General features: G+C 39.0%; 1 protein-coding gene across 5 annotated transcripts in view; it reads left to right on the forward strand.

Annotated features, from left to right (window-relative positions):
- The window catches only part of LOC128694636 (palmitoyltransferase ZDHHC20-A), a 294,832-nt gene that overhangs the window by 104,020 nt on the left and 177,577 nt on the right, over nucleotides 1–13,235 (forward strand). For all 5 annotated transcript variants that reach the window (XM_070095949.1, XM_070095948.1, XM_070095952.1 and 2 more), the window contains exon 8: nucleotides 6,478–6,607. In XM_070095949.1, coding sequence (XP_069952050.1) covers nucleotides 6,478–6,607 — 130 coding nt within the window. The remainder of the gene's footprint in view (nucleotides 1–6,477; nucleotides 6,608–13,235) is intronic.

Below are 13,235 nucleotides of genomic sequence, written 5' to 3' on the forward strand. Positions count from 1 at the left end.
TTAAACACTTGTTCAGGTTTCAGTCCTTCACTGTCTATGTACTCCTTGAATTCCTGCACATATTTTTCAGCTGCTTTTTGGTCCAAACTGGCAGCCTCACCATGCCTTATCACACTATTTATGCCACTACGATTCTTAAATCTCTCAAACCAACCTTTGCTGGCCTTAAATTCACTCACATCACCACTAGTTGCTGGCATTTTTCTAATTAAATCGTCATGCAACTTCCTAGCATTTTCACATATGATCGCTTGAGAGATGCTATCTCCTGCTACCTGTTTTTCGTTTATCCATACCAATAACAGTCTCTCAACATCTTCTATCACTTGCGATCTCAGTTTCAAAAACATAGTTGCACCATTGGCAAGAACAGCTTCCTTGATTGCCGTTTTCTTGGCCACAATAGTAGCGATGGTTGATTGGGGTTTTGTGTACAGCCTGGCCAGCTCGGAGACATGCACTCCACTTTCATACTTAGCAATGATCTCTTTCTTCATATCCATAGTAATTCTCACCCTTTTTGCTGTAGGGTTGGCAATAGAAGCTTTCTTGGGGCCCATGGTGACTTATTTTGCAGGTGCAATCACTAAAAAGGCTGTGATAATATGAAATGTTCCGATTGTGTGCTTGGAAGTGACCGCAGTGGCTGGCTGGCTTGTAAACACTGGCCAGAAGTGGATGCGTCTCAGACGGAAGGAAAAGTGTTGGTCGAGTTTTTTAGCGCTAATCGAGGCAAAATTTTTGCGATAAAATGTATCGCTAGTCAGATTTATCGTTAATCGATGCCATCGCTGGTCGAGGGTCCACTGTAAATGCTAGGGTGTTCGGGAGAGGGGTGCGATTAAATTATGGGGAATCAAATTCAAAATGGGAATTAAAACAGTTACTTTTTGCTGATGATACTGTGCTTATGGGAGATTCTAAAGAAAAATTGCAGAGGTTAGTGGATGAGTTTGGGAATGTGTGTAAAGGTAGAAAGTTGAAAGTGAACATAGAAAAGAGTAAGGTGATGAGGGTATCAAATGATTTAGATAAAAAAAAATTGGATATCAAATTGGGGAGGAGGAGTATGGAAGAAGTAAATGTTTTCAGATACTTGGGAGTTGACGTGTCAGAGGATGGATTTATGAAGGATGAGGTTAATCATAGAATTGATGAGGGAAAAAAGGTGAGTGGTGCATTGAGGTATATGTGGAGTCAAAAAACGTTATCTATGGAGGCAAAGAAGGGAATGTATGAAAGTATAGTAGTACCAACACTCTTATATGGGTGTGAAGCTTGGGTGGTAAATGCAGCAGCGAGGAGACGGTTGGAGGCAGTGGAGATGTCCTGTCTAAGGGCAATGTGTGGTGTAAATATTATGCAGAAAATTCGGAGTGTGGAAATTAGGAAAAGGTGTGGAGTTAATAAAAGCATTAGTCAGAGGGCAGTAGAGGGGTTGTTGAGGTGGTTTGGTCATTTAGAGAGAATGGATCAAAGTAGAATGACATGGAAAGCATATAAATCTATAGGGGAAGGAAGGCGAGGTAGGGGTCGTCCTCGAAAGGGTTGGAGAGAGGGGGTAAAGGAGGTTTTGTGGGCAAGGGGCTTGGACTTCCAGAAAGCGTGCGTGAGCATGTTAGATAGGAGTGAATGGAGACGAATGGTACTTGGGACCTGACGATCTGTTGGAGTGTGAGCAGGGTAATATTTAGTGAAGGGATTCAGGGAAACCAGTTACTTTCATATAGTCGGACTTGAGTCCTGGAAATGGGAAGTACAATGCCTGCACTTTAAAGGAGGGGTTTGGGATATTGGCAGTTTGGAGGGATATGTTGTGTATCTTTATACGTACATGTATATGCTTCTAAACTGTTGTATTCTGAGCACCTCTGCAAAAACAGTGATTATGTGTGAGTGTGGTGAAAGTGTTGAATGATGATGAAAGCATTTTCTTTTTGGGGATTTTCTTTCTTTTTTGGGTCACCCTGCCTCGGTGGGAGACGGCCGACTTGTTGAAAAAAAAAAAAAATCAGAGAAACCGGTTATTTTTATATAGCCGGACTTGAGTCCTGGAAATGGTAAGTACGTACAATGCCTGCACTCTAAAGGAGGGGTTCGGGATATTCGCAGTTTGGTGGGATATGTTGTGTATCTTTATATGTATATGCTTTTAAGGCGTTGTGTTCTGAGCACTTCTGCACAAACAGTGATTATGTGTGAGTGAGGTGAAAGTGTTGAATGATGATGAAAGTATTTTCTTTTTGGGGATTTTCTTTCTTTTTGGGTCACCCTGCTTCAGTGGGAGACGGCCGAAGGCTCAGGTTAGGGTGTGTAGAAGAGAGGGAGAATACTTTCCAGTTAAAGTAGGTCTCAGACAGGGATGTGTAATGTCACCATGGTTTTTTAATATATTTATAGATGGGGTTGTAAAAGAAGTAAATGCTAGGGTGTTCAGGAGAGGGGTGGGATTAAATTTTGGGGAATCAAATACAAAATGGGAATTGGCACAGTTACTTTTTGCTGATGATACTGTGCTTGTGGGAGATTCTAAAGAAAAATTGCAAAGGTTAGTGAACGAGTTTGGGAGTGTGTGTGAAGGTAGAAAGTTGAAGGTGAACATAGAAAAGAGTAAGGTGATGAGGGTATCAAATGATTTAGATAAAGAAAAATTGAATATCAAATTGGAGAGGAGAAGTATGGAAGAAGTGAATGTGTTCAGATATTTGGGAGTTGATGTGTCAGCGGATGGATTTATGAAGGATGAGGTTAATCATAGAATTGATGAAGGAAAAAAGGTGAGTGGTGTGTTGAGGTATATGTGGAGACAAAAAAAATGTTATCTATGGAGGCAAAGAGGGGAATGTATGAAAGCAGAGTGGTACCAACACTCTTATTTGGGTGTGAAGCTTGGGTTGTAAATGGTGCAGCAAGGAGACAGTTGGAGGCAGTGGAGATGTCCTGTCTAAGGGCAATGTGTGGTATAAATATTATGCAGAAAATTTGGAGTGTGGAAATTAGGAGAAGGTGTAGAGTTAGTGAAAGCATTAGTCAGAGGGCTGAAGAGGGGTTGTTGAGGTGGTTTGGTCATTTAGAGAGAATGGATCAAAGTAGAATGACATGGAGAGTGTATAAGTCTGTAGGGGAAGTAAGGCGGGGTAGGAGTCATCCTCGAAAAGGTTGGAGGGAAGGGTAAAGGAGGTTTTGTGGGTGAGGGGCTTGGACTTCCAGCAAGCATGCATGAGCGTGTTAGATAGAAGTGAATGGAGATGAATGGTGTTTGGGACCTGATGAGCTGTTGGAGTGTGAGCAGGGTAATATTTAGTTAAGGGATTCGGGGAAATCGGTTATTTTTATATAGCCGGACTCGAGTCCTGAAAATGGGAAGTACAATGCCTGCACTTTAAAGGAGGGGTTTGGGATATTGGCAGTTTGGAGGGATATGTTGTGTATCTTTATACGTATATGCTTTTGAACTGTTGTATTCTGACCGTCTCTGCAAAAACAGTGACTATGTGTGAGTGAGGTGAAAGTGTTGAATGATGATGAAAGTATTTTCTTTTTGGGGATTTTCTTTCTTTTTGGGTGACCCTGCTTCGGTGGGAGATGGCTGACTTGTTAAAAAAAAAAAATAACTTTAATATGTAAAAAATAGTCAGATATACACCTACACACTTTAAATTTGCTCTCTGCTATTGTCAAATTAGGTAGCACATTTTTGTAAATGTTTGAAGCTATGTCACTGAGGGTTTTGGAGGTTATCTGAACCATTCCAGGATGCTGGGAATGGGTTCAAAAACTTTGGCCATAGGTCACTTTCCCATGCTAATTGTTACAAGAATATGACACTGGTGACCGTGCATAAGCATTAAAATTTTGAAGACAATTGGATGTGATCTCGAATTATGAGCAAAATAAAAATGATAAGTTGGAGGGGGAAAAAAAAGGAAAAGAAAAAATCAGGTAACCTCGTAAGGATAGTGAGCCTTTCCTTGACATACTTGACTCCAAGCAGCACAGTTTCATCTCTGCCAATATGTATGTTGCAGATAAATGGTTCAGAGAATCAACTAGATAATGATTTAGACTTTGTTCAACACCTGGGAATCATTGTTGTGGAAACATTTTGCCAACTAGTGGCTTTCTCAGTCCCATACAGAGAAGAAGGGTTGAAGATCAGAAGGAGTTTGAGGTAATCAGTCCCTCAGCCTGGAGTCGATTTGATCAGTCCATCAGTCTTGATCACATCGACTCCAGGCTGAGGGGCTGATTACCTCAAACTCCTTCTGATCTTCAACTCTTCTTCTCTGTATGGGACTGAGGAAGCCACTGGTTGGCAAAACGTTTCTACGGTAAAGGTGTTCAAGTGTTGCATAAGTGTCTGATTCATCAGTGTGTATGTTACAAGGAATGCAATGACAGTTTCATCTGCACCATAAATTTGTTTTGGAGGTAGCTTTTCATCTTGCCTAATTTCTGTATAACAGTTATGTACTCTGTAGTGGCCTCTTCATCATTTAAAAATTTTTTCACCACTCTCATTCAGCCAACAGATATTGTGAAACAACTTCAGTTTGTGTGACCATGCAGTGACAATGGCTTGCTAGTTTCCAAATCTTTATGAAAGTGTTTATCCTCTTTGTTTTATGAGGATTGGATTAGAGATAAGCACTCTATACCTTTGTTGTGACCTCATTGAGGTTTATTGTTCTAGCCCCATATATTGTTCTGCACTAAGCAATTTTTCTTAAACAAGTCACACTGAGCTTAGTATTTCAGCAGCTTTTCAGATTGCTTCCTAATGTTGCATATTGCTAAATTACCAACACCAGAAATCACACAGGCTTTATAATAATAGGCCCTTATTTAACTATGTAAAATTTTCACTTTCTCCATAAGAATTAATGTAATTTTTCTCTTTACACTATTACCAAACTTATCACTTGAGTTTCAGTTCATTTTAGACAGCTGTTCACTTCAAGGAGTAAGAGAACAAAAAAAAAATATGGAAAAACTAGAAACTATTAACATGTAGAATGGGCTGTAGCAGCAATGAAGCTTACTCTAATTTGTTTTAAAAACAAATTGTTTCAAACTATAGCAGATTTTTACATGTTTAATTATCAAGACTGTAATATAGTTTACTGTATTTATGTAGCTAATTCTAAAATATAGCACTATGTTTTGTGTTTTCATTTGTTTTTTAGAGCAAACTGTCTCCCTGTGTCTTGCACTTTTATCAAGTTATTCAAGAAACATCTGTGGAGATATCTTTTGGAAAACACTTTTTTTTTTTTTTAACTATTGGCCCTGCATTACTGAGTGGGCATCTTTGTCTTTCCTTTGGCCTCTTCTAAAAACAATTCTTTTGACCTCCAGTTCTTCCATGGTGGTACTTCCACAGACAACTAACGTGTGAGTGTACCTCTCTTGCTCGTCAGCAGCTTCCCATTTGGGATGGGTGATCCAAAATGAGAAAACCTGACTGTCACTCACTCCTTAGCTACCCCACTGAACTGCAAATTCCCCATCTCCTATTTAAAGTGCACCACTTTTCTCAGCTTCTTAAACTCCAGCCTGGCTACCAACATCATGCCAAGTCTGTCACCCACTTTCCCAGTGCACCTAAAGTTAGATGTACTTTATCGATTTAGTCTCCTGTCATATTAAGCTAATTCCTTGAGTTTATACATTTTTAAATCTGTATGCATGCAGTGGGAAACAGTGCCTTTGCTGAAGGTCAATATCATTTGTTTTTTTTTTTCAGAAACTCATGTCAACTGCTATTGATGCTTACTCCAGGTAGATACAGCTGCAAGATGATGATTGAAGTGATTATGTGTTCAAGGGCAGGGGATGGGGGGGATTCATCTCTTGTCTTAAATGTTAGAATGCAGTCTTAGTAGGCTTAAGATTTGGAAATGAGTACTGAAAGAAACTTTTTGTAGCAAATGGGAAATAATTGATTAGGAATACTTCCTATCCCAATAAACTGGCTGAACAAGAGTCCATAAATATAAACTGAAGAACCAGAGCCACAGAAAGGATACCTAGAAAGTTTTTCTAACACATAGTGATAGAATACTGGAATGGGATCTAAGGTAGGTAATATGTGCTGCAACCACTGGAGACTAAAACTTTCACTCTCAAATTAAATATTGAAGACTGAATACCTTGATCACGACAGTACCCCTGTAACAACAAATAATCACAAATTGGTAATTGCCTAATTATCACTTCACCAAAGTTGATTTCCTGTGAAATAATTAACACTTTTTACTGGAGTGCTATATGATGAACATTCACATAGTAACCACCTTAGCTTTATTGTTCTTTTAAATGTTATGTATGCATTTGATAAAGCTTTACTCCTTAATGCAGCTTCTGTTCTTATTGCAGTACCTACATTTAACACTACTATCAGTTTTCACTGATTGAATGAATATTGATCTATGAAATATCAGTGTTAATTTTAAGAGCTATTCACTTTTTCCACAGAATCAGCTTGATGTTGATGGAAAGTTTCACATACTGTTCGTCTTCTTCGTTTCCATTATGTTCGCCATCAGTCTGGTATCTTTGTTTGGGTACCATGTTTTCTTAGTTGTCAAGAATAGGTCCACATTAGGTAGGTATTACTGTGCCTTAATATTTTTACTCTTTTCTTCTATTAGATATTTTTCAATAAGTAATGCATATTTTTTCTTTTAGAATATAGTTATTATAATGTGGAAACATTGATGGAGAAAAATAAGATGACTAGGAGCATGTATAAATCTGGGGTGGAGGGATAAGAGGGATAGGGGGCCATCATAGGAAAGATTAGAAGGAGAGGGTTAAGAGGTTTCAAGTTCCAGGGATTTGAACATGCAACAGGCTTGTGTTTAGCGTGTTAGATAAGAGTGAGTGTGGACAAGTGGTGTTTATGATTTGATATGCCATTGGAGTGTGAGAACGGCAGTGTTTATGAAGGGATTCGAGGAAACTAGCTGGCTGTATTTGAGTCCTAGAAGTGGGAAGTACAGTGCCTACATTCTAAAGGATGTTGCAGTTTGGAGGGGCATCTGAACTATAATATTGGTGTGCCTCTGGCAAGACAGTGATAGAGTGAATGACGGTGAAGTGTTTCTTCTTCTTTTGAGTCACCTTACCTCAGTGTGTTAAATATTATTGGCATAGAGTAATGAAATAAATTACTGTACTGTAATGTATAATAATATTTAGTTAATTATTTTTTTGTGTTACAAAATATTAACCCTTTGAGGGTCCAATCCATAGTTCTACGCCTTGTACACAGGGTCCAAGCCATAGTTCTACGCCATGAGTTCAGCTCACTCAGATAAGCTGTGAGTGGTAAATTTGGGTCTAGATATGAGAGAATGGATTTGTGTGGTAAGTGTGCACCATATAAAACAAATTCTGCAGCACACAGTGCATAATGAGAAAAAAAACTACTACCATGTATGTATTTGGATTAAAACAGCGAATCTGCGGTGTATTTTTTGTATGTTTTTTAAAGTTATGTTTGTGGTTTCTTGGTCTCATTTGATAGAATGGAAGATATATTACAGAAATACAGATGATTTTGATTGGTTTTAGTACTGAAAATAGCTTGAAATTGAGCTCAAAGTAGAGGAAATATTCAATTTTTGCCGATGTTCAAGAGTAAACAAATGACGTCACATGTCCAATACACATCAACTGGTGGGTCTGATATGCATTCACAAATGCACTGATATTATTTATACAATTATTACAATATTGCATAAGAGTAACTCTTCTATTTTTTGGTGTGAATAAAAATTCTTTGTGAATGAAAAATAAAAATGGAATTCATCTGTTTAGCCTGGAAACATAACTAATAAAAAGAGGAAGTGTTATTTTAGTGCCAGAAATGTCTGCATTGTTTATTCTGGACCCTACTTTGAAATTGGAATACAGTGGAACCTCTACTTAGGAGTGCATCCACGTGCGAGTTTTTCCAGATACGTACAGTGGTCCCTCGATAATAGTTGCGCTCGGTAGTCGTCCTTTTTAGAAATAGTCACGATATTTTAGTCCAAACATTGGCTTGCAAATGGTCGGTTGACTCGCTAATCATCGTTCGTCCTGGACGCGTACTCACAGCTCTGAGCCGCCTCAGCCTCCCTTCCCAGCCAGTGTGCCATTGTTTACCAGTGAGCGACGGTCCCCTCACGTGTTCATACAATTTTTTTTTTTTTATTAACACTGGCCGATTCCCACCAAGGCAGGGTGGCCCGAAAAAGAAAAACTCTCACCATCATTCACTCCATCACTGTCTTGCCAGAAGGGTGCTTTGCACTACAGTTTTTAAACTGCAACATTAACACCCCTCCTTCAGAGTGCAGACACTGTACTTCCCATCTCCAGGACTCAAGTCCGGCCTGCTGGTTTCCCTGAACCCCTTCATAAATGTTACTTTGCTCACACTCCAACAGCACGTCAAGTATTAAAAACCATTTGTCTCCATTCACTCCTATCAAACACGCTCATGCATGCCTGCTGGAAGTCCAAGCCCCTCGCACACTAAACCTCCTTTACCCCCTCCCTGCAAATTTCCTAGGCCGACCCCTACCCCGCCTTCCTTCCACTACAGACTGATACACTCTTGAAGTCACTCTGTTTCGCTATATTCTCTCTACATGTCCGAACCACCTCAACAACCCTTCCTCATCCCTCTGTACAACAGTTTTGGTAATCCCGCACCTCCTCCTAACTTCCAAACTACGAATTCTCTGCATTATATTCACACCACACATTGCCCTCAGACATGACATCTCCACTGCCTCCAGCCTTCTCCTCACTGCAACATTCATCACCCATGCTTCACACCCATATAAGAGTGTTGGTAAAACTATACTCTCATACATTCCCCTCTTTGCCTCCAAGGACAAAGTTCTTTGTCTCCACAGACTCCTAAGTGCACCACTCACCCTTTTCCCCTCGCAATTCTATGATTCACCTCATCTTTCATAGACCCATCTGCTGACACGTCCACTCCCAAATATCTGAATACATTCACCTCCTCCATACTCTCTCCCTCCAATCTGATATCCAATCTTTCATCACCTAATCTTTTTGTTATCCTCATAACCTTACTCTTTCCTGTATTCACTTTTAATTTACTTCTTTTGCACACCCTACCAAATTCATCCACCAATCTCTGCAACTTCTCTTCAGAATCTCCCAAGAGCACAGTGTCATCAGCAAAGAGCAACTATGACAACTCCCACTTTATGTGTGATTCTTCATCTTTTAACTCCACGCCTCTTGCCAAGACCCTCGCATTTACTTCTCTTACAACCCCATCTATAAATATATTAAACAACCACGGTGACATCACACATCCTTGTCTAAGGCCTACTTTTACTGGGAAATAATTTCCCTCTTTCCTACATACTCTAACTTGAGCCTCACTATCCTCGTAAAAACTCTTCACTGCTTTCAGTAACCTACCTCCTACACCATACACCTGCAACATCTGCCACATTGCCCCCCTATCCACCCTGTCATACGCCTTTTCCAAATCCATAAATGCAACAAAGACCTCTTTAGCCTTATCTAAATACTGTTCACTTATATGTTTCACTGTAAACACCTGGTCCACACACCCCCTACCTTTCCTAAAGCCTTCTTGTTCATCTGCTATCCTATTCTCCGTCTTACTCTTAATTCTTTCAATAATAACTCTACCATACACTTTACCAGGTATACTCAACAGACTTCTCCCCCTATAATTTTTGCACTCTCTTTTGTCCCCTTTGCCTTTATACAAAGGAACTATGCATGCTCTCTGCCAATCCCTAGGTACCTTACCCTCTTCCATACATTTATTAAATAATTGCACCAACCACTCCAAAACTATATCCCCACCTGCTTTTAACATTTCTATCTTTATCCCATCAATCCCGGCTGCCTTACCCCCTTTCATTTTACCTACTGCCTCACGAACTTCCCCCACACTCACAACTGGCTCTTCCTCACTCCTACAAGATGTTATTCCTCCTTGCCCTATACACGAAATCACAGCTTCCCTATCTTCATCAACATTTAACAATTCCTCAAAATATTCCCTCCATCTTCCCAATACCTCTAACTCTCCATTTAATAACTCTCCTCTCCTATTTTTAACTGACAAATCCATTTGTTCTCTAGGCTTTCTTAACTTGTTAATCTCACTCCAAAACTTTTTCTTATTTTCAACAAAATTTGTTGATAACATCTCACCCACTCTCTCATTTGCTCTCTTATTACATTGCTTCACCACTCTTAACCTCTCTCTTTTTCTCCCTATACTCTTCCCTCCTTGCATCACTTCTACTTTGTAAAAACTTCTCATATGCTAACTTTTTCTTATTACTCTCTTTACATCATCATTCCACCAATTGCTCCTCTTCCCTCCCGCACCCACTTTCCTGTAACCACAAACTTCTGCTGAACACTCTAACACTACATTTTTAAACCTACCCCATACCTCTTCGACCCCATTGCCTATGCTCTCATTAGCCCATCTATCCTCCAATAGCTGTTTATATCTTACCTTAACTGCCTCCTCTTTTAGTTTATAAACCTTCACCTCTCTCTTCCCTGATGCTTCTATTCTCCTTGTATCCCATCTACCTTTTACTCTCAGTGTAGCTACAACTAGAAAGTGATCTGATATATCTGTGGCCCCTCTATAAACATGTACATCCTGAAGTCTACTCAACAGTCTTTTATCTACCAATACATAATCCAACAAACTATTGTCATTTCGCCCTACATCATATCTTGTATACTTATTTATCCTCTTTTTCTTAAAATATGTATTACCTATAACTAAACCCCTTTCTATACAAAGTTCAGTCAAAGGGCTCCCATTATCATTTACACCTGGCACCCCAAACTTACCTACCACACCCTCTCTAAAAGTTTCTCCTCCTTTAACATTCAGGTCCCCTACCACAATTACTCTCTCACTTGGTTCAAAGGCTCCTATACATTCACTTAACATCTCCCAAAATCTCTCTCTCTCCTCTGCATTCCTCTCTTCTCCAGGTGCATACACGCTTATTATGACCCACTTTTCGCATCCAACCTTTACTTTAATCCACATAATTCTTGAATTTACACATTCATATTCTCTTTTCTCCTTCCATAACTGATCCTTCAACATTACTGCTACCCCTTCCTTTGCTCTAACTCTCTCAGATACTCCAGATTTAATCCCATTTATTTCCCCCCACCGATACTCCCCTACCCCCTTCAGCTTTGTTTCGCTTAGGGCCAGGACATCCAACTTCTTTTCATTCATAACATCAGCAATCATCTGTTTCTTGTCATCCGCACTACATCCACGCACATTCAAGCATCCCAGTTTTGTAAAGTTTTTCTTCTTCTCTTTTTTAGTAAATGTCTACAGGAGAAGGGGTTACTAGCCCATTGCTCCCGGCATTTTAGTCGCCTCATACGACACGCATGGCTTACGGAGGAAAGATTCTTTTCCACTTCCCCATGGACAATAGAAGAAATAAAGAAGAACAAGAGCTATTTAGAAAAAGGAGAAAAACCTAGATGTATGTATATATATATATGCATGTGCATGTCTGTGAAGTGTGACCAAAGTGTAAGTAGGAGTAGCAAGATATCCCTGTTATCTGGCGTGTTTATGAGACAGAAAAAGAAACCAGCAATTGACGTATATATATTCATAAATTCTAGCGGCTTCAAATCAAGCAGGAGAAAGCTGGTAGGCCCACATGTGAGAGAATGGGTCTGTGTGGTCAGTGTGCACCATATACAAAAAATCCTGGAGCACGCAGTGCATAATGAGAAAAAAAAAACTCCCACCGTTTTTTTTTTAATTAAAATGCTGATTTTGTGTTCTATTTTCGTATAGTATTTGTGGTTGTATTCTCGTTTTCTTGGTCTCATTTGATAGAATGGAAAACATATTATAGAAATAGAGGTGATTTTGATTGGTTTTAGTATGAAAAGAACCTGGAAATGGAGCTCAAAGTAGGGGAAATGTTTGATTTTTGCCAATGTTCAAAAGTAAACAAATGATGTCATTGTCCAATAAATGTCCAACTAGCCATTCTAATAGGCAGTAATGAATGAATTGACATTATTTGTACAATTATTACAGTATTGCAGTAGTCTGCACAACAGTAAATCTTTTATTTTTTGTTTGAATAAAAATTCAAGGTAAAAAGCAAGAGTAATATCAGAGGCCTGGAGACATGACTGATGAACAAAGAAAATGTTATTTTAGAGCCTGGAAGGTCTGCATTGTTCATTCTGGACCTTATTTTGAAATTGTCATATTTTTTAATTTTCATGAAATTGGAAATTTCTGACCATGTTATTGGGTAGTTGAAATCAGTAAATGGGCAGTTTCTTGTACTCAATCAATAGAAAAAACAGAGTTCTAAAGAAATAGCTATGAGTTTGGTCGACTGAAACAATGGAATTAGCCGAAAATAGGGCTCAAAGTGGGCGAAATCACCTATTTGTAAATATTGCTGAGGTCGCTAACTTCATGAGAGCGTAATTCCGTCAGGTTTCCATAATTTTTTTTAGGTGTCATTACAATCGGGAGAAGATTCTCTATCATTTCATAAGATTTTTTTTTTTTTTTTTTTTTTTTTTTTTTTTTTTTTTTTTTTTTGCAACACCAGGAGACACCTGAAGATTGGGGGTTGTGACAGTCAAGAGGTTAAGAGTGTAGCACTTATAAGTCACTCTGACTTTTTTGGGTTATCCTAGGTTCTCTACACATGTACACCTACCATCCGACTTACGACCGAGTTCGGTTCCGAGACGTAAGTCGTAAGTCAAAATAGTCGTAAGTCGAACTTTACTACTGAATATCAACAAAACATTTTTGTAATCACTTTGTTTTATTGTTTTATTTTGGTATTTCATGTTTTACTTTACTTTTTATGCTGTAAGAACTGTATTTTATACTTTAAGGTTTAGGATAAACACTGTGTACAACACAAATAGTTGTTTATTTCCCAGAAATTTGGCATAAAAAACACGGTCGTAAGTCGAGTGGTCGTAAGTTGAGCAGGTCGTAAGTCGAATGGTAGGTGTAGTTAGGAGCAAGAATGGCCGCTGTGGTGGCCCTATAAACCCCAACAACAATGGCTGCTGTCACCACCACTAGCCACATAACTAATGACATGTATTTTATTCATTCTAGTGTATATATCATGTTTCTATGTTATTAATATTGTTTATTATGTCATATT

The sequence above is a fragment of the Cherax quadricarinatus genome, chromosome 51, assembly GCF_038502225.1.
Source record: "Cherax quadricarinatus isolate ZL_2023a chromosome 51, ASM3850222v1, whole genome shotgun sequence".
In the NCBI taxonomy this organism is placed as follows: Eukaryota; Metazoa; Arthropoda; class Malacostraca; order Decapoda; family Parastacidae; genus Cherax; species Cherax quadricarinatus.